Source organism: Elephas maximus, chromosome 3 (genome assembly GCF_024166365.1).
Source record: "Elephas maximus indicus isolate mEleMax1 chromosome 3, mEleMax1 primary haplotype, whole genome shotgun sequence".
In the NCBI taxonomy this organism is placed as follows: Eukaryota; Metazoa; Chordata; class Mammalia; order Proboscidea; family Elephantidae; genus Elephas; species Elephas maximus.
In genome coordinates, this window is record NC_064821.1 from 55034373 (window position 1) to 55055866 (window position 21494).

The 21494-nt window shown below is 53.8% G+C and overlaps 1 protein-coding gene across 1 annotated transcript; it reads left to right on the forward strand.

The window, feature by feature from the left end:
- Window positions 1-425: 425 nt before the first annotated feature.
- EFHD2 (EF-hand domain family member D2) lies at window positions 426-21119 on the forward strand. The gene is made up of 4 exons (XM_049877992.1): window positions 426-830; window positions 16664-16811; window positions 18009-18143; window positions 19365-21119. The coding sequence occupies exons 1-4, from the start codon at window positions 526-528 to the stop codon at window positions 19494-19496; spliced, it is 720 nt and encodes a 239-aa protein (XP_049733949.1). The 5' UTR covers window positions 426-525; the 3' UTR covers window positions 19497-21119.
- Window positions 21120-21494: the final 375 nt, after the last annotated feature.

Below are 21494 nucleotides of genomic sequence, written 5' to 3' on the forward strand. Positions count from 1 at the left end.
ATTGAGAACGCCAGTGTTTCACATCCAGCCGTTTCCATGGCAACCGACAGGGTGTCACAGACACAGGATTATGACTTCACTGGCGTGGGGATTCCAGAGAAGGGGTTGGGGGCGGAACGCCCCTGAGCCTCTAACCCACTTCAACCTGGGGAGGGGGGACACTTCCTTCCCGACCCGGCCTCAGACCACCAACCCCATCTCTGTCGCTCAGCTGCCACACAGGATGGGAAGGGGGGCTTATTTTTACAGGGCCCCCCAACTCTTACGGGGGCTGGGGGTGGCGGGCTCGCAAACCTCGCCACACTTAACCCGGAACGAAGGACACGATCGAGGGGCGGGCCGGTCAGGAGTGGGTGGGGAGGTGACGGGGGCGGGGAGGGGGCGGTCCCCGAGAGGGGCTTAAGTCCCACCTCCCGAGGCGGCGCCTGGCGCGGGGAGTGTCAGGAAGAGGAAGAGCGCTGCCACAGGCGGTGCGCGGCGCGAGGCGAGCAGGGGCCGGGCCGAGGGAGCGCCGCGCGGGCCACCATGGCCACGGACGAGCTGGCCACAAAGCTGAACCGGCGGCTGCAGCTGGAGGACGAGGGCGGCAGCGAGGCAGCGGAGCAGCCCGGCCTGAACGGGGCAGCAGCGGCAGCGGGGGCGCCCGACGAGGCGGCCGAGGCGCTGGGCAGCGCGGACTGCGAGCTGAGCGCCAAGCTGCTGCGGCGCGCCGACCTCAACCAGGGCATCGGCGAGCCCCAGTCTCCCAGCCGCCGTGTCTTCAACCCCTACACCGAGTTCAAGGAGTTCTCCAGGAAGCAGATCAAGGACATGGAGAAGATGTTCAAGCAGTGAGTGCCCGCGCCCCCCGGCCTTCCCACCCACCCCGGCCCCGAGCCCCGGTCCTGCACCACCCCGGGGCTCCTGCTCCCACACCGGCACACCAGGCTTGGGGGACCCCGTGGCCTGTTCCATATTATCACGAGGCGGGGTGATCTGCCACTCCACCACGCATCTGGGTCTGGGGACCCCTGGCCCCGGGCACGCGACCACCCCTTATAGTGACGCCGTTCCCCAGGACACCATATGCGCCCCACGAAGTGGGGCACTCCGCGGCCCCTTGCAGATAATCACAAGCCCCCGCGAACCTCACCACCACCACATACATGGGCCTGGGGACCCCCGGTCTCTGGCCTGGGACCACCACCCCCACCATGTTAGTGATGTTTCCCCCAGGACCCCACACCGACTCACACCGGGATTGAGGAGCCCGCGGCCTCCCGTCTCCTTTCCAGCTACTCTTGTTCCCCACTTCCCACCCTCTGTACAGGCTGGTCAGAGACACCACCACCACCTCTCAAGGGTAGCCATTCCCTGCCCAGCAGGCCATACTCATTCCTCTTGTCCGAATTCTCTCATTTGCTCTGCTTACCTCAGATCTCTCTCAAAAGGGACTCTTCAGCCTCTTCCACTCTTACCCCCACCCTCTCTGTTAGCTAAGACCTAGATCCTTGTCCCTTCAGGGGTCTCCCTAAGGAGGGATCCCTTATTCCCTGTCCCCCACCCTGCAGGTCTGTACACACCCCTACCCCACAATAGTCCCTTCAGGGCAGTCTGTTCTGGGATTAGAGCCCCTTGGCCCGCATATCGCCCCTTCCTCCCGTCTTGCTCTTACCCCACTCCACAGTCCAACAGCTTTGCAGTCACTGGTCCCTGCTTTCTGTCAGAAGGCTCCCCACTCTGTGCTTCCCCCCTCCCCAGTGTGTGTCCCCTTATCCTCACAGGAGCCCTGAGGCCTCCCATACACTTCAGTCAGAAAGAGGGACCTCTTCCTATGCAACTTGCCCGGTTGCTCTCATCCCTACCCTTATTCCACATAATCTGCTCACTGCAGCCCTCCCAAACCTGTGGGCTCAGTCCCCCAACTTCATCTGTCTGTGGAGGAATCTAGAGAGAAAGAACTTCAGTTCCCCAGCTGGTTCATCCCTGGGTTCCCCCACCCTATAAGGGCTGAGATGGTCAGCCACACCCTTCCCCAGCCACGTTTGTGCCCAAGGGTGGAGAAGGTGCCCAGCCCTCCCCGCCCCGCCACATACACACTTTGCTACCTTTACCCACCTCCTACTGCCCACCTCCCTGTCTCTGGCTCTGGCGGGGGGGGGGGGGGGCGGGGGGAGCAGCCCAGAGGCTGCTGGTCTGGAGTGGGTCCAGAGAAGTAGAATCATCCTGAGGCCGAGCCTAGGGTAGGGGAGTCAGGAGGTCTGGCCTAGCCTGGGCAGTCAGCCCGCCCAGGGCCCGGAGAAGGGTGCTGACAAGAACGGCTCCACCTTGAGCTGGGCAGAAGTTTGGGGACAGGCAGGAACAGTCGCTACAGTCACATAGAGCAGGCGGTGCCCAGACATCGCACAGGAAGCCCAGGAAGGGGGCGTTTTGCAAGCCCAGAGCTTGAGAAAGACCCTTTCCCACTTCTCACCACTTGCTGCAGCTGCAGCTTCTGCATTTGGCCCCATGCAGAGGAAGAGGTTTTCAGTTCCCAGCTCCAGGCTGGTGGCTGGGAGCCCTATTTATTTCTAAGGGTCAGCCTAGAAGGAAACCAAGTCCTTGACCACCCTCCAAGCCTGTGGGTGAAAGTCTCAGGGCTCCAAGGAGCCTGCCTCTTTGACTCCAGGGCCTGGGTTGAAAGTCCTTCTGAAGTTTCTTCCCAGTCCAGAACTGGCACAGCCAGGAGAACAGGAGTCCCAGGATTCCTGAAGGAATAGACTCAGGGCCTCTGGAGCACAGGGCTGGGTGTGGCTTCACTGGCTGTAACTTCCTTGTAGAGCGTGGCCCCCGGGGGTGGGGGGGGGGCAGTTCAAGGGAAATTACTCAAACTGGACATTAAAGTACAAGCAGTCTCCATTACAAACAAGTTCCGTTCCTAAGCCTGTCTTTAAGTCGAGTTTGTAGGTAAATCAGAACAGTTAGATATGATTCGTATCTAATGTCAGTTAGTCAAATGTTTGTCTTAGTATTTAGTATACAGCATGCCTTTCTATGCATGAAAAATGTTAAAGAAACACTTCCAGGTACACTAAAGCATCTTTAACATAATACAGTAATAATAATAATGTTTTGATGTGCGTCACAAAGTAGCATCCGTTTGTTATTACAAACCTTTTTATGTATCTCGAGTTTTTAATATACTAGGCTTTACGGGGGTTGGTTCATAACTACGTTTTGTACGTAAGTTGAATGTTTGTAACCTGGGGACTGCCTGTATTAATAGCACTGCCAGGCAGTTGCAATCTCATCTAATCCTCCCAGCAACCCCATGATGTGAAACTACGTATTACCATCACCATTGTGCGGATGCAGAGTCTGAGGCACAGAGAAGTTCAGTAACTTGCCAAGGCCACACAGCCAGAAAATGTGATGGAGTCAGGATTTGAACCCAGGCCTGTGATTCCAAAACCCATTCTCTTTCTTTCTAAGCCTCTCTGGGTTTCCCATCACAACCATCTACTTCCTGGCGGAACAACACTGCTCAACACCCCTTTCCTATGTTCCTGACTAATTTACCACCTTGAGACCCCACTGCCAACCCCAGTTCCTTCTTTTCCCCAGGGCCCTCCTTCTCTGGGGTTTCTACAGTATCCCAGCCCCTTAAACAAAAGATAGAGCTGTTGGGAAGAACCCAGGCACCCCAAATGAAGAGGGCCTAGGAGGCAGCAGTTTGATTGGATGAGGAGCACACGGCTAAGGGATTAACCTTAAAGCTACATTCACGAAGCCGGCTCACTTTTTACAGGCTATTTTTGGAGTTAGATTGTTGGAGGGGGGAGTGTACTTTGGTTTTGGTGTTAGTTTATGGGGGAGGTACCTTCATGGAGACTAGGGGGATCTGAGCCTCTCCAAGCCACCCCTTGGTGCCACCACTGCTTGCTGGGGCACTGGGAGGGGTAAGAGGTAGGAAGGGGCCAGGTAGCTGGACCTCTAGGGAAGGAAGTGTCACTGGCCCACCAGGGCCCTGCTGAGGATGGAGAACTGCAGATTTTGTATTCAAGGAAACAAGGCTCTACTGTGCCAGCCGAGCCTGGCCAGCTCAAGAGCAGCCAGCAGACAGGCTCTCGTGGAGGACAAAGCCCCCGTTCTGCTTCCGCCGTCCAAGTGGGGCTGCAGCCTCCTGGGTCCAAGGAGGGCCTGGGGATTGCAGCCAGGGCTTCGGAGCCAGGCTCTACTAAGAGACTCCCACCCCATCCCCAGCTCCCTGGCAAGGAGAGAAGCCTGGCCCTCCTGGGAAGCCACCCGCCAGAGATGGGAGAGGTCAGAGGGAGGCCGGGAGCTAGGCAACCTGGGCTTCCTTCCGTCTTGGCTCTGCCATGGAATTGCCAAGTGACAGCAGTAGGCCACTTGCCCTCCCTAATCAGTTGTTGAGTCCATTCCAACTCATGGCAGCCCCAAGTGTGTCAGAGTACAACTGGGCTCTGTAGGGTTTTCAGTGGCTGATTTTTTTGGAAGTAGATTGTCAGACCTTTCTTCCAGGGTGCCTCTGGGTAGACTTAAAACTGAGCACATGAACCATTTGTACCATCCAGGGACTCTGTAAAATGAGCAGCCTGATCTGATGATTCCCAGGGGCCCTTCAACTCTAACATCCTTATTCCCGAGGAGTCCTGAGCCCTTCTGATGGCAAAAGTGTCTTCCAGAGTCTTCTGGTTCATCTGTTCAGTATCATTTAGTAGATCTTTCCTGAGCACAGGGATACAGGGTGCCCAGGACAGACAAACTGTCCGCCATCATTGAACTCACACTTGCAGCATGCAGCTGGGAGAGACCTTGAGGGTTGACTCTAACCTCTTTCCCCCTTTTACAGAAGAGCTAACTGAGGCCCAGAAAGGTGTCATGACTCACTCAAGATCATGGGGAGGTTCTCAATGACTGTGTCTGTACAATGGTGTTAGTGATACCCACTTGTCAGGGTGAGGCTCGGAGGAGATGGCAGGATGCTGGGTACGAGGAGGTACTGCATCAGTGGAGCCTGGATTTGCAGCCCAGGGCTTCCCTCCTGATGTAGCCCCTTTCCCTCCTTCTGTCCATCCTTGTCTGTACAGTGGCGATAATGGTACCCACTTCTCAGGGTGGGGCTTGGAGAATGTGATACGTGTGAGTTCTGGTATGATGCTGGGCACAAGGAGGCACTGGGTCAGTGGTGCCTGGACTCTCAGCCCAGGGTTCCCCTCCTTACGTGGCCCTTCTTCGTCCCTCTGTCCATCCATCCAGGGCTGTCTCTGGAATCCTCCACTTCCAGGTAAGAGGCAGGGTTGGATGGACCCTGAGAGCCTTAAGAAAACTCAAACCTGGGCTGGCAGCAGCCCAGGAGGGGCTCTGGAGGTTTTTGTAAGCTGAGACCTGGCGGAAAGGTAGACAACCACGTAATTCCAAACCTGCCGTGGCATCTGAGGAAGATGTCCTAGTTCCCTGCCTTGCCCAAACTTGGCGGCCCTATCCCCATCCTCTTCCCCAGCCACTTCGTCTCATGACCTCTTGAGTCAGTGAGGCAGGCTCCCCTTTCCTTCTGGACAATTCTTCCCTTCACAAGCTCTGGAGGGTCCCTGCCCTTCTCTGCTCTCCACCTGCTCAGCTCCCAGGTAGGTGTCTCTTCAGACCCTTGCCACTCTCTGCACCTCTCCCCAGGGAGCCCTTCCTGTAAAACAGTGTGGTGCAGTGGTCAAGAGCAGGATCTGTGGAGTCTGCAGCCCTGGGTTTGAATCCCAGCCATGGGTCCTTAAACAAGTCACTTAAACCTTCCTGAGCCTGAAGTCTCGCCCATAGAAGAGGGATGATCATAGGACTCACTTCACAGGGTTGTTGTAAACTGCTTAACCCAGTACCTGGCACATAGTAAGTGCTTATAAATGATATCACCATCATTCCCAGCTCAAGACCCCTTTATACACCCTCTTCTGGACCCCTACAAGGGTCCTGGTAGTGGTAGTCAGGGCTGGCATGGAGGTAACTCCTTAGCCACTGGCTGCCTCGACTTACCCACCATGGAGCTAACAACCTCATTGCTTTGGGCTGAGTGATGGGGATACAGCATGAGAACTCTCCTTTTCTCCTACTGTACAGAAGCTCTGATGGACAGTTAGATATGGCTTTGATAAATAACAAAAATGGGGAAACGAATCATTATCACTTAATTACGTGGAGGGCAGGTGGTGGAACAAGGGCAAAAGCAGCTCTGGAGTGGTAGGACCTGGGGCTCCCACTGCCAAGCGAGCATTGCCTCCCAGCAGGGCACTCAGCTCTTCGGAGCCTCTGTTGCCCCTGGGGGTAAAGAACCTACGTGGTAAAGTTTCCAGGATTAAGGGGGAAAAGTTCTGAGCCTTTGTCAGGAGCCCCTCATAGGCTGTACACGTGGTAGATAAAGTGTTTGAGAAACATACATTCGTTCTTTCATCCACAGACATGGTATTGTTTCTGCTCTCTGCAAGTTCCAGAGAATTCTGTGAAGAATAAGGTTCCTGCCCTTGAATGGTTTAAAGTCTTACAGAGAATGGTGTTAGGTAGAGAGGATGACCCCACAGGGCTGGAAGTAGAACGTTCCTTTCTTTATTGGGGACCCCTGGTGGCTCAGTGGTTAAGAGCTTGGCTGCTAACCAAAAGGTTGGCAGTTTAAATCTACCAGCTGTTCCTTCAAAGTCCTATGGAGCTTCTACTCTGCCCGATAGTGTCACTAGGAGTCAGAATCTACTCAACTGGCAACAGGTTTGGTTTTTTTGTTTTTTCTTTATTAGTACCACGAGGGCTGAAAGTTCTCACAGGGATGCTGTAACAATGTGCTCCCTGTGGCCAGCCCCTGCCTCCACACCCTCTCCTTGTTAAATGGGGCACCAGGTCCCTAAAGGAGCCTGATGTTTATTACTTAAGGAATTGAATTTAATCGTCACACCAGGGCAGTGAGGTGGGTACTGTCATTATTCCCGTTTGACAGATGAGGAAATCAAGGCTCAAGGAAGTTGAGTCACTTGCTCAAGGTTATAATTAGTGGCAGAGGCAGGATTCATACCAGGTCTTCCTGCAGGAGATCCCAGAGGCCACTGAGGGCTGTTTTATGCTTGGGTGGCTCCCAGAGCCTCAGGGAAAACCCTGTGTGAGAGGCTGGGAGGTTGGGTCCTTCTGTCTGCAGCAGCCAAGGGCCTGGCTTTCTGGGGAAATGCCCTACACCCTCTTCCCTTGGGTCAGAAGGCCTGGGGAGGGAGGGCTTCTCAGTCTCATTCCCCCTCTCTGGTCTCTCCCACTTCCCCTCTGCATCTGAGTCACCTCCTCACTCCCTCCCCGCTAGAGACTTTAAGTTCCCCTTTGGTTTGCCCCTTCCTGCCTCTCTGGATCCAAGGCCTGGGCTGGGCTTCAGCTATGAGTCCCCAGGCACTGAGGTGGCAGGGAGGCAGGAGGCCCCTTTTGCACGGCCAGGCTGACCAGAGGAGGCAGAGTCACTTTGCAGCCTCAGCAGGGACAGTCCCCACACCCTCCACCAGCTGAGTTCCTTCTATATGTCAAGCAGCCTTCTCCTTGGCTGACTTCCGCTTTTCAAGGACATCCGACCAGGGACTGCTAGACCAGAGCCAGGCCAGGTATTCTTAAGCCGTGTCAGGCCCAATCTCAGCCCTCCCAGCACTGAGCCCCTGGTTTGACTGCGAGGACCACCGTTGGCCAGCACACCCACTCTGTTCCAGGCACTTTGCCACCTGTTTAACCTTTTCTTAACATCCTGTGAAATTACCTCACCCATTTTACAGCTAAGAAAACTGAGTCTCAGAAAGGTTTATGTGACTTGTCCAGAGATACACAGCTAGTCACACAGAGATAAAATTTGGACCTGGGTCTGTCTGACTCCATGCCCCCCACTCCCTTGTTACTTAAAGTGGCCCCTGATCTAGCCACATCAGCATCATCCGAGAGCTTCTTGGAAACACAGATACTCAGGCCCCACCCCAGACCTATTGAATCAGAATCTGCATTTTACTTAATTTGCCAGGTGATTCTTGAGCACATTAAAGTTTAAGAAGCGCTAGGCTACCTTGCAACCAGCTCCCTGCCACTTGCTTAAGAGTGGCCTGGGCCAGGTTACTTACTCTGTGTGAGCCATAAGGAATTAACAAGATAAATGGAGTGGAAATTAAATCATCCCAGTAGAACACTGGGTTGTACTCGGCATTCAATAAACGCTCTTTAGAATCACTGTCATAATACTTACTATGAAGAGTGGAGCAGGGAGAAGCCAGTGCAGGGGAAACCGCAGGCTGGAAACCGGCTGCTGAGGCTCCAAGTAGGAGCGGGAGGTGCTCCCCCAGTCTGTGCTCAGGCTGGGGAGGCTGTTGTTGAACCCAGGTTAGGATACCATGGAGCTTTGACTGTACCTGTGCATGTCGGTTGCCATCACGTCAACTCTGACTCATGGCAACCCCATGTGTGTCAGAGTAGAACTGCTCCATAGGGTTTCCAATGGCTGATTTTTTGGAAGTAGATCACCAGGCCTTTCTTCCAAGGTGCCTTTGAGTGAACTAGAACCTGAGCTTTTAGGTTAGCAGCCAAGCTCATTAACCATTTGTACCACCCAGGGATTCCTGAACCTGACAGCCCCCAGTGAATTGCCATCAGCCTAGGGGCTCGCGGGCAAACACACACGCATGCACGCACACATGCACACACACACACACACACTCCCCCACTGACTCAGGGCAACAGATCAAGTGTCAGATTCCAAAGATAGGACTGGAGGAAGTGGTGAGTGGCTGGGTTTCCCCACATGTGTCAGGCAGGCAGGGGGCAGGGCAGCCAGGAACAGGATGGGCAGCACCAAGCAGGCACTCCTGAGCACAGACGCCCACCTGCACTCTCCCTCCATGGAGAAGCCGGCAGGGCCAGGCTGGCTGGGAAGGCCAGAACTTTTCTGTTGTCCAGCACTTTCCTGCCCCAAGGGACCTGCCTTCTCATTTTGCCAGACAGAGAGTAGATGTCCAGAAGCCACTGGGTCCTCCGTAAGACAGGGTCAGGGAGAACCATGTCTGTTTGACTGCTTAGACCAAAACGAGGTGGGCCTGATGGGGTCTCCTGAGCCCATGAACAACACCCCAGCAGATGTCTGCCCTCTTGGGGACCCCCATGCCCAGAGGGGCCATCAGCAAAGGCCTGGGGTAGGGATCAGGAGAAACAGAATTGGGGTCCCCTGTGTTCCCCACCTTTCCCCTGTGTGGTAGCCATGATAAATCTGCCTCGTTCTCCATCAGACCGTACAGCACAGCTTGGGAGAGGGGTCACACATGAGGGGCAGCTATCTGATAGACGCTTCCAAACCCAAAATGGACTGCCCTAGGCGGTAAACATCCCGTCCTCAGAGGTATTCAAGACAGCAAGCAGGGAAACTATATAAGGAATTTGACCCTGGTGGTAAAGTGGTTAAGGGCTACAGCAGCTAACCAAAAGGTCGACAGTTTGAATCCACCAGCCGCTCCTTGGAAACCCTATGGGACAGTTCTGCTCTGTCCTCTAGGCTTGTTATGAGTCAGAATCAACTCAACGGCAATGGGTTTGATTTTTTGAAGGGCTGAATTACGTGACTTCCAAGATTCCTCCCACTCCTGAGGGTCTCTAACGAAGGGTCTGTAGGCATCAGGACAGCATAGTAGTTAAAAGTATGTTTTTGGTCAGGCCTGGGTTCCGTTCCCACCTGTGTCCTTGACAACTCTGACCTTGGCCAAGTCATTTCCTCTCTGAGCCTGTCTCCTCACCTATTTAATAGAGGTATTTGTGCCTACTTCGTGGAGTTCTTTTGAGGATATGATGTAAAACACTTGGCATGTAGCACCTGGCACATAGCAAGTGCTCAGCAAAGAGTGACCGCTAGTAACAAATAACATTGTTCTGAACAGGGATGAGCCCTGGGTGCAAGGCCAAGGCATGGATACTGTACACCATAGGACTGGCCCCTGCCCACCTCCATGACCCCAGGTTATAAAAAGCCAGCTGGGTGGGGCTGTGCTCAGCCCAAAGGCATAGTCTCTGCCTGGGTGGTGGCTGGCTGCCCCATTTTCAAGGGGGGTGGGAGGGGACTTTGTCACCAGCATCCTGGGCAGCAGCTGCTGAGCTCTCCCCAGTAAGAACTCTTCAGGGGGAGGTGGCAGGAATGTGGGCAGAGTGCCAGGTGCAGCAGCCTACCCCTGGTGCCAGGGAAAGTGCTTGAGCCCCTGGGCGTGAGCTTTGTTGCCAGTTGGGCTGGACAGCATCAGCCTTCCCAAGCAAGCCCCAACCAGCCTCTCAGCCCAGCCTTCCCCTACCCACCTTGCAAACTTGAGACCTCAGGACCCTTGGTGGGGCCAGGAGGAAGAGGGAGGGAGGCAGGCAGGGGAGGACGCCTTCCAGCTGTTGGGACTCTACTGACCACCAGCTGTGTGACCCTGGGCTGGTTCCTGCCCTCTCTGGGCCCCGACTTCTCCACATAGCGTGAATTAGGTGGACCAGCCTCTCCGGATAGATCCCTTGTCCTGAGCTCACTTTTCCTGGATCCTCTGAACCACCTGCAGCCTCTGTTCCAGCTTGGGGATGGGAGGGAGACGGTGAATGGAGGACAGGGTCTCTTTAACCTGGGACGTGCCTGTTGCTAGCCATCTTAGAACACCATTCTCTCCTGTGTTGCCAGTGTCTACCTGCTGGGGGCACAGCAACAGTCCCCCCCCCGCCCCTCCCCCCTCCCCGTCACTCTCTCCCTGCCAGAGGAGGAACGGCAGAAGGGGCAGAAAAGCAGCTCAGGGCTGAGGCTCCCCCCTCACTCTGCAGGGCAGCAGAGCAAAAGCTCTGTACAGCCATCACTGTCTCCTCACATCCGCAATTGTCTGGGTCTTTGAATTAGGTCTGGTGGGGGGAAATACTGGGACCTTCAGAGGAGGGGAATGCTGGAGGAACCTCCTGGTCATCTTGTCCAACTCCTGTCCCCAGGCTTGTCTGCAGCAGGCATTCTTCCCAGCCATGCAGGACTTGTGCCCTTGGAAGAAGCCTGTTGTATTTTTTTTTATCACTATTATCATCATCATCATTTTCATGTTTTATGTACAGAGTACTTAACATAGTATCTGGCATGCAAAAAGTTCTCATTATAACAGCCGTGGAGCTCTGGTGGCAAAGTGGTTAAGAGCTCAAGTTGCTAACCAAAAGGTCAGCAGTTCGAATCCACCAGCCGCTCCTTGGAAACCCTATGGGGCAGTTTTATTCTGTCCTATAGGGTTGCTATGAATCAGAATCTACTCCACACAGGTAACAACAGCATAACAGCCATTATTATTATCATGGGGTCCCTGGGTTGTGCAAATTGTTGGCACACTCAACTGCTGACTGAAAGGTTGGAGGTTCAAGTCTGTCCAGAGGCACTTCAGAAGAAAGACCTGGCTGTCTGCTTCTGAAAAATCATCCCTTGATTTTTGACACACACGGGCTCACCATGAGTTAGAGTCAACTTGATGGCAACTGGGTTTGTTTTTATATGTGTGTGTGTATATATGTATACAAAACTTGCCGTCGAGTCGATTCCGACTCATAGCGGCCATATAAGACAGAGTAGAACTGCCCCCGTAGGGTTTTCTAGGCTGTAATTTTTTTTTTTTTAATCTTCACAGGAGCAGATCACCAGGTTTTTCTTTCTGCGGAGCTGCAGGGTGGGTTCCAACCAACAACCTTTAAGTTGGCAGCCGAGCACTTAAGTGTTGCGCCACCAGGCCTCCTTAGTATTATAATAGTAGGGTGTATTAAGTGCTTACTGTGGGACAGGGTCTGTGTTAAGACTACTTGGATCATCCCTTTCAATCCTGGGTGCAGTCCTGTGAGATGGTCCTTTGATCTCTGTGACATAGATGGGCAAAGTGAGGTTTGGGGTGTCAGGCGACTTGGCCAGCATCACCCAGAGGTGGCAGAGCTGGGTTTTGGATGCAGGTCCATCTCAGCAGAGTTGATGTGACCACAGACCTTCAAGATCATCTTCCTTTAGGTTAACCCCAAAACCTGGAAGACCCTCAGCGTGAGGCCAGTGACCCAGAACCTGTGTCAGAGTCCAAGGCAAATGGCTGATATCTGCTCCTGGGGGGTCTCCTGGTAACAGCCGCTCCCCTTGTCACCTCTTCTAGGAGTCCCCCACCTCCTGCCCCAGCACCTGGCCTCTCCCTACCCCCCCCCATCACCTCCCCTCAGGTGATTGATTGGCTGGCCCTGCTGCCAAGCCCTGCATTGCCCCCTGGGGGCCAAGCCTTCCTGAGATGGGGCCCAGCCCAGGTAATTGATTGACCCTTGATTGATGCAGGCTGCCGTTCAAGCTGCGGTTTGAGCTGTGGCCCGGCCAGGCCTGGGAGCTGCCAGAGACCAGGGGATCTGTAGCCCAAGTTTCTGTGCAAGTGTGGACACTTGATCTGCACTTCCTCTGAAACCGAGGACTCCTGGCTTAGAGAAACCAACATTGGCTTGAGCATTAAATAAAGCAGCGACTCAGAGAGGCCAGTGGGGCAGCTGAGAGAGCAGGCCGGGCATTGTGGGGAGGAGGTCTTTATCCCTGATGATTGGGGAAGTGCCCTCACCTCCGCAGCCCTTGTTCCCTAATCAGTCACATGGGGAAGTAATACCTCCCAGCATCTGTGAGTGCAGGGACTGTAAAGAGAACATGCCTGGCACATAGCAGGAGCTTAATAAATGTCGTTAAATCTCATTATGGTGGTGGTGGGTGCAGTGGGATTTTGGTGTAGAATTCTCGCCTTCCATGTGGAAGACTCAGGTTCAATTCCCGGCCGATGCACCTGATTTACAGCCACCACCTGTCTGTCAGTGGAGGCTAGTGTGTTGCTATGATGCTGAACAGATTTCAGAGCTTCCAAACTAAGAGAAGGAAGAAAGGCCTGGCGATCTCTTCTGAACATCAGCCAGTGAAAGCTCTACAGATCGCAACGGTCCAATCCGCAACTGATCATGAGGATGGCTCAGGACTGGGCAGTGTTTCATTCTGTTGTGCATGGGGTCACCATGAGTCGGGGACTCAACAACAGCAGTTCACAACAACAATTACAACGACGTAATGGTGATAGCTGCTGTTTATTGAGCTAACCTGGGCCAGGCTTCTTGCTAAGGAACTTAGTCAGTCCTCACAGTGAGCCTGTGAGTGGGGCCTCACTGCAGCAGGGGTTTTCAACCTCAGCACTGTTGACATTTGGAGCTGGTTAATTCTTTGATGTGGGAGTGGCCCTGTGCATTGTAGGATGTTTAGCAGCATCCCTGGCCTCTACCTGCTGAATGCCAGTAGCACTGCCTACCCAGTCACGACAACCAAAAATGTGTCCAGACATGGCCGAATGTCACTTGAGGGGAAAACTCACCGGGCTTGAGGGCTGCTGTATTATAGAGAGGCGGAGACGGACACTCACGCTGCGGAGCCTGTATCGGACCCAGGTAGAGCCTTTACCTTTCGTCCCTGACCCAAGGTGGAGCCCAAATGGAGAAAATGGTGGGGCTTTCTTTCCAGAGGGGCCCTGAGGTGGGGGTCCGGGTGGCTTGCCTCAGGAAAGATAGACTCCCTCACCAGACTGCTCCTCACTGGGCTGTTGCAAGCACCTGTTGCTGAAGGTCACAGAGCAGCTGCCCAGCCCCTTCACTGAGATGGAACGAGGAGTCTCCACTGGGCCCCTCACAAGGCCCCACCATTCATAGTAGAGGCTGGACTGTGGGAGTGTCGACCTCCTGAGTCCCACAACCCACATCTTCTCACACCCGCTCCCCCAGCCAAGGCCACTGCCCACAGGGACCCCGGGCCCACCTGCACCACTTCTGTTCTCTCACCCTACTGTGGGGAGGAAGGCCTCAGGACCCTGTCGCTGCAGGCATCACCAGAGACCCATCTTTTCTGTGCTGCGTCACTTCCAACCACTGACTCACTTGCTCGTGAACTATTTATACCCTTCACGCAAATGTTCCCCTCAGGGCTCCAGGCAGATGGCTGTGTTCTACTGGCAGCCCCAGGACACACACAGGGGTTGGGGGTGGGGAGCCTGGGCACAAAGCGAATGTGTGGCTTATGAACCCAGCAGACCTGGGGTGAAGCCCACCCACTGCTTTGTGACCTCGGGCAGATCACTTAACCTCTCTGAGCCACCACTGTAAAATAAGCCTGTCATGAGGAATAAGTAAAATAAAATATGTAAAGTTCCCGGCATAAAGACAGGTTTTAGTATGTGAGCGGAGTCCCTGGATGGAGCAAACGGTTGAGTGCTTGGCCATTAACCAGAAGGCTGGCAGTTGGAATCCACCCAGAGGTGCTTCAGAAGAAAGGCTTGGCATTCTACTTCCGAAAGGGTACAGGCACTGAAAATCCTAGGTGCAGTTCTACTGTGAAACACAAGGGGTCACCATGAGTTGAAAATGACTCAACCGCAACTAGTTTCGTGTCTTTTTCTTTTAGTAAGTGGTCTCTTTTAGGAGTCCTGGTGATGCAGTGGTTAAAGTGCTTGACTGCTAACCGAAAGGTCAGCAGTTTGAAACCACCAGTGGCTCTGTGGGAGAAAGATGTGGCAGTCTGCTTCCACAGAGATCTACACCCTTGGAAACCCTATGGGGTCACTATGAGTTGGAATCAACTCCATAGCAGTGGGTTTGGTTTTGGGGTTTTACTAGGTGTGCATAGTCATGCAAAGCTTGTGTATAACTAGAGAAGAGGGCAGGGGACCAGCTGGCACTAAAGATGGTACAGGAATGAGATGTGTGTTCACGAAGGACCTCCTAGTCCTCAGGACCTAGGTTTCTGGAACTTGGCCCTCAGGGTCACACTACTGTCATCAACACTGTTACCCTGCCAGCTTGAGAGCATGGGGACTATACAGGCTTCTTTGGGCATAGAAAGGCCCGTTTTACCAACCCTGAGATCACCCTCCCCAGTTGTACCAAGAGACAGAGGCAAGACAGGTATTTGGTTAGCCTGACAAGCAGGGTCAGGCCGGGCTGTGCAGACAGTGCCCTCGTCCACCAGGCTGTGTGCTCCGGGCACCAGTGGGCAGCTCCCCAGCAAAGGAACCCAAGGAGACCAGTCAAGAGCAACACTGAGAAGCCGTCTGCCACCCCCACCCCCACCCCCATCCCTATCACTGCCAGGAGTTGGTGGCAAAAGAAAAGAGAACTGAAGGCTGTGGGCCAGAGGCATTGTTACACCTAATCACTATTCAAGGCTGGGCCCTCCACCCAGCAGGTAGTATGTCCCGCCACGCCCCGCAGGTACCTTGCACAGAGTATTCTTGGGCACCCAGCTTTCCTGCCGCCAGCCTTTGCTCATGCTGTCGTCCTCCTGGAAAATTACAAGTGGGTCTCCCTCCTGTAAGCTCTGGCCCTGCCCTGTGACACGTGGTACCTTCTGCCTCCCTGTTCACATGTCAAAGGTAGAGACCTTATCTTAGACTTCAGTCATTCATTTATGAATCACTCATTCGACACTTGCCGAGCACCTACTGTGTGCTTTGTCTCCCATGCCCCAGTACCTAGCACCAAGGAGACCCTCAGTACAGAGGGTGCTGAGTGACAAAAGCTTCTTATTCCATGGAAACAGGCCAACTTTCACATCCATGTCACATCCTCTTTCCCAGTGGTTCTCAACTGGGGGTGATTTTGCCCCTCTGCTAGGGCCTTTTGGCAATATCTGAAGATATTTTTGATTCTCGTGACCGGGGAGGGCTACCAGCATCTGGTGGGTAAAGGCCAGGGATGCTGCTAAACATCCTACAATGCACAGGGCAACCCCACAACAAGAAATTATCCAGCCCCAGATGTCAACAGTGCTGAGGTTGAGAGATCCTACCCCTGCCACTTGGGTGGGGACAAGATGTCCCTTGGGTGCCCGTGGAAATGCAAGCCATCTGGTCCCAGGGATAGTGCATGAATGCTAACATCAGAGCCCCCCACCCAGTCTGCACCCTGGGGTATCATGGATTCTTTCTGTCTGCTTGTTCATGTCATACTCAGTACAGAGGGGCTCTGATTTCAGCTTCCTCCTGTAGCAGGCTTGTCCACAAGTTAGCACTGTTCAACCTAGAGGAGGCTGCCAGGCCAGTTGATGAGTTCCCTGTCATCGAATGGAACCAAGCAGAAGCTGGGCCACATATAGGGACTCTGCCAGTTGGTGGGAGGTGCTCCTCCTCCCTGGTTCTTTGCATTCAGGCTATGACTGCTCTGGTCAGGTGTGTCTTAGTTACCTGGTGCTGTCATAACACAAGTGGGTGGCTTTAAAAAACAGAAATTTGTTTTCTTAATTCTGGAGACTAAACATCCAAATCAGAGTCTTATCTATTTGAATTCCTTCCTTCTTGGTAGCCCTGGGCGTTCCTTGGTTCCTTGGAGTTTCTTGACTTGTAAATGATCCTCACATGGCATCTGTTTTCCCCCATGTATGTGTGTATGTGTGTGTATCTCTGTGTCTGATCTCCTCTTTATAACTCAGAAGTGATTAGACTTAGGACCCAGCCTACTCAGTATTATCTAATTAACATAACAATGAAAACTCCATTTCCAAACAGGCTTATATCCACAGGTATAGGGATTGGGATTCCAAACATATTTTAAGGGGACAGGAATTAATCCATAACAAGGTGTGATGTGTGCAAGGGTGCCCTTAGGCTCTCTCTCTTTGCACCTGTAGGTATGATGCCGGCCGGGATGGTTTCATCGACTTGATGGAGCTAAAGCTCATGATGGAGAAACTCGAGGCCCCCCAGACCCACCTGGGCCTGAAAAACATGATCAAGGAGGTAGATGAGGACTTTGACGGGAAGCTCAGCTTCCGAGAGGTAAGCCTTGGCCCCGCCACGCCCCATCAGGGGCCACACCTCAGCAGTTGGTATCCCAGAGAGACTAAGCCAGCTGGCTGCTTCATCAGAGCCTGGGCATCCTAGAGCAGAAACTGAGGGGCTAAAGTGCCTTAAGTGAGAAGGAGGGGCAGCCGTTCCTTCATTCAGTGACCATTTATTGAGTGGCTACTGAATACCCAACCTTGTGCGGGCCCTGGGGTTACAGAGAAAAGTCCTGTGCTCCAAAGGTCCTGGGATGTAGAGGAAGAGACATGTAAAGAATAATATAACCCAATGCTGTGATTCGGGAGAAGAGGTGGGGACAGACAAAGGGATAGTACTGCGGGCCTGAGATGGGCCAGTCACCATGCTGGGTGCTGCACACTCCCTAACCTCATTTACTCCTCACTCTGAGACAGGAACTCTGAGCAAGCCTGTTTTACATAGGAGAAAATAGAGGCTCAAGGAGAGCTAGCAACGGTACCAGGCCTCAGGCAGCATAGGGTTAAATGCCAGGGGGCAGCATCTTAGAATAATTGAGGCTGAGCTGGGCCTTGGAGAAGAAGCGGGAAGCGTAGAAGAGGCAGGGGGAAAAGAAAAGTAGCAGGGGTCACTAGGAGGATGAGTTACAGGGGAGGAGGGTGTAGGCTGTTTAGGATAATGACTTGAAGTCAGGAAGACATGGGTTCAAATCCCCCTTCTGTTACTTCCTGGTGCTGAGACTTTGGGCAAGATTGTTCCCATCATGGAGTCTTCCTCATCCGCAAAATGGACACAATAGTAGCACCTTTAATACTCCATAAATGGAATTCTTGGAGAGGATTAGTTTGGGGAACAGTAGGACACAAAGATAAAGGATAGGTCAAGATCATGTTGTCAAGATTCTCAGTGGAATTTAGAATTGGTTAGAGCTGTCCTTGCTTTGGGAATTCCCAGCAGAAACCCAGGATCCTAGGAGGGCAGAAGATGAATCATCTAACCTCCCATTGTACAGATGGGTAAATGGAGGCTCAGAAATGGAGGTGCACAGGGGCCTGCATAGGGACACAGAGCATGGAGGGGCAAGAACCCAGGCTCGCTGCCCTGTGAACACGGCCCCTTTTGTCCAGGGAAGACCTGAGGCTGGACCTGGGTGTGGCAGGGACTTTGACCCCTTTCCCCCTCTTCCTGACCCAAGTGTATCTCTCTCTGCCATAGTTCCTCCTGATTTTCCGCAAGGCAGCAGCGGGAGAGCTGCAAGAGGACAGTGGGCTCCACGTGCTGGCCCGCCTCTCTGAGATCGACGTCTCCACCGAGGGCGTCAAGGGGGCTAAGAGCTTCTTCGAGGCCAAGGTGAGGAGGGGGAGTCTGTACAGAGCCTGGGGCTGAGGGTACCATGACCCCAACTCGAGGGCATGAGTGTGGTCAGGGTACAGTGGGGCTCTGGGCTCACCTACACACTCTAGGGTTAGTGCAGACAGCAGGTGGGAGCTGATGCCCTGGTGAGGCCCTTGTAGTCCCTGACTTCTGTTCCCTCCCATTCCAGTCCTTTCCAGTCCCCCCCACCCCCACTCTCTCCCTGCCCAGGAAGGTGGATGAGGGATGTGTTCTCTTGAAGAGAGTGCGGGGCCATCTTGAGCTGTCCCACCCTAGGCACACAGAGCTACCACCCCAGAGGTCTGGGGCTTAAGAAGGGAGAGCTGAGAGAGAGCAGAGCAAGCCCAGAAACACAGCTCTGAGACACCCACCCACCAGCTCCAGCCAAGAGGGAGCATCACAGGCCTCAAGGCAACTGTACACCAGCAGCCCCCAAACTCATTAGACCCAGAGTCTGCTCTCCCCTTAGAGCACACAGTTAGATGGAGGGGGCGAGTATGCTCTAGTGACTCCTGGGTTGTGCCCTTGTGTTCCTTGTTTCTCCCTCTTGCCATGTTAAGCTAAGAATATTCTTTCCAAAGGCCACCTCTTAACCTCCATCTGGGCTTCCAAGTGTTGACGGAATGCGTTAGGATCCACCAGTGGCACCGGGTGTGTAGTTGGGCTTCCCAGGGCAGGAAACAGAATAAGGATAATGGTAACATCAGTAACTACCATTTATAGGACCCTTAAGACCTGGTTCGATTCCCAGCCAATGCAGCTCATATGCAGCCACCACCCCTCTGTCAGTGGAGGCTTGCGTGTTATTATGATGCTGACCAGGTTTCAGCCAATGAAAACTCTATGCATCACAATGGTCGGATCTGCTACCAATCATGAGAATGGTGCAAGACCAGACAGCATTTTGTTCCATTGTTCGTGGAGTCACCATGAGTCAGGGGCTGATTTGACAGCAGCTCAAAACAACTACTGTGCATCAGCCCCTGAAAAGATGTTATTTCTTAATCCTCCCAACAAATCCATGAACTCGGAGTTATCGAGTGCTGGGTTGTACATGGAGAAACTGAGGCTCAGAGAGGTGAACAAAGTGCCTGGCCCAGGGCCGAGCTAGTGAGGGCAGAGCCACGTGTATTGCCGGATGGAGGCAAGGAGACCCTTCCAGCCCTGACTGCTGGGCCTCCCCCCACTGCACCCCAGGTCCAGGCCATCAATGTATCCAGCCGCTTTGAAGAGGAGATCAAGGCAGAGCAGGAGGAGAGGAAGAAGCAGGCTGAGGAGATGAAACAGCGGAAAGCAGCCTTCAAGGAGCTGCAGTCCACCTTCAAGTAGCCAGGGGCTGGGTCTGACCACCCAGCAATGGCCCAGCGCCCAGCCCAACAGGCGAGGGCAGGTGTGGGTGGGCAGATCAGGGGCCGGGACTGCTGCTCAGCCGTCTCTGAAGGGACCACTACTAAAAACCTAATATCTGTGAATGGAGCAAGTGAGGGATCCCTCGTGGGCCTGGCCTCTGCCTGCTCCCTCCCGCTGTTCTTGGGCCGTGACACCAGCTCAGCTCCCTGCCTGGCCCTGTCCTCCCTGGCAGTTCCTGCGTCTCTAGCATCTATATCGAGCCCCGAGTACCCTGCTGCCTGCTCCAGCGTTGCTCTCTTGGGGCCCAGCTCCTGGCTCGAGGGCACTTGCTCCCTGCCCATGTGCCTCCCTTCTCATTGTCCTTTCCACCCCCGTCTCTCTCCCTTGTCACCTCTTGCCACTTCCAGGCTCTGGGCCTGTGAAGGCTGCCTGCCCCTAACCATCAGATTTCCTGCCTCCTAGGGCCCTGGAGAGTTCCTTCCGGGACCTCAGAAGGGGAAAGGCCTGGGGGCATCAGAATTGGAAAGAATCATGGCCGCTGGGCAGATTGAAATCCAAGGGGCTTTTCTTTCAGCTCTGCCTCCTTTCTACCTGGATGTGTGTGTTGTGGGGGAAGATTTCTACCTTGGTGAAGAGACCCAGGCCCCTGGCACCCCATGCTGACATCCAGAGCCCAGATCTCAGGACCCAGCAGGGCAGGGTGAGGGGACAGCTGTGCCAATCTACCTCACAGGCCCACCCTCTGCCAGGCATGCCACAGGGCCATGGCCAGGGGAGGCTCAAGGGGGCAGCAGCACCACTCCCCAGTCCCCTCCAAAACAGCCTGAGGGTGCTGGGGCTCCTGAGAGAGTAGGGTCGGAGGAGGAATCAGCCCCTTGATAGGGAAGGCAACCACCACTCCGTCTTGGTTCTCCGGGAAGCGTCCAGAAAGTGCTTTATGTGTCTTGCATGCACCAGGTGGTGGGGAGCAGAGCGGCCTCGCTCAAGTGGCATCTACCTTGCCACCAGCAATGTGACCTCTCCCGCTGTGCCCACCATGAGGAAGCCTAGGGACCCCAGCCCTCCTTGTGCCCATCGCCCGGCAGGCCGTGGCCAAGCTTGCACCGCAGGCTCATTCTACTGCAGTTCCCAATGTGCTTGCTCACGTGCGTGTGTGTGTGTGTGTGTGTGTGTGTGTGTGTGTGTGTCGTCGCTGTGTCGTGAAACTGTGACTGTCACCCAGCCCAAACAAAAAAGCGGCCCTCGAGGCCACAGGGTTATGCAACTTTCTGTGTGTGTCATGACAGCGTCACTGCTTTTGAACTCGGTAACTCTTTGTTTCAGTAAAATGCCTCAAGAGTCCACGAAGCTCCCGTTGTTGGGCTTGCAGAGGTATTATTTTTTTGGCCTTAGAATCTGCAGAAATTAGGAGGTCCTAACCCTGGTGCAGCAGCCCTGGCTCTGGATTGCGTTTGCCTTAGCAAATATGTTTATACAGATGAATATAAAGATTTGGCATTTTGCTTTTTATTTTTTCCTCCCTTCTCGCCAAAAAAAAAAAAAAAAAGCTACTTCTTCATTCAGTGGTACGATTATTTTTTTTAACTAAAATAAGATAAAATTCTATATTCCTATGTGTGTGTGTTTCTTGTTGGCTCATGGGGGAGGGGAGGGGCTGGGAAAGGAGTGGGCAGGGACGAGGTCCCTGGGGTGCAGGGCAGCATTTGCTCAGGGGACTCCTGGGTCATGGCAAAAGCCATAAAGAAGAGGGGAATCTTCGTCACAGAAGAGGTTCGTGTCTGATGCCCACCTGCTGTGCCAGACACCAGTCTACACACTTTATGTGCATTAACTCAGGTAACCCTCACAACCAGCCCGTGATAGAGTGCTATTTTTACTCCTCTTTTGGAAATAAGAACCAAAAGGCCGGAAAGATAAAGCAAGTCTCCCAGAGGCACAGACATGGCAGGTGGGGCGAGCAGGATGCAGCCGAGTCCA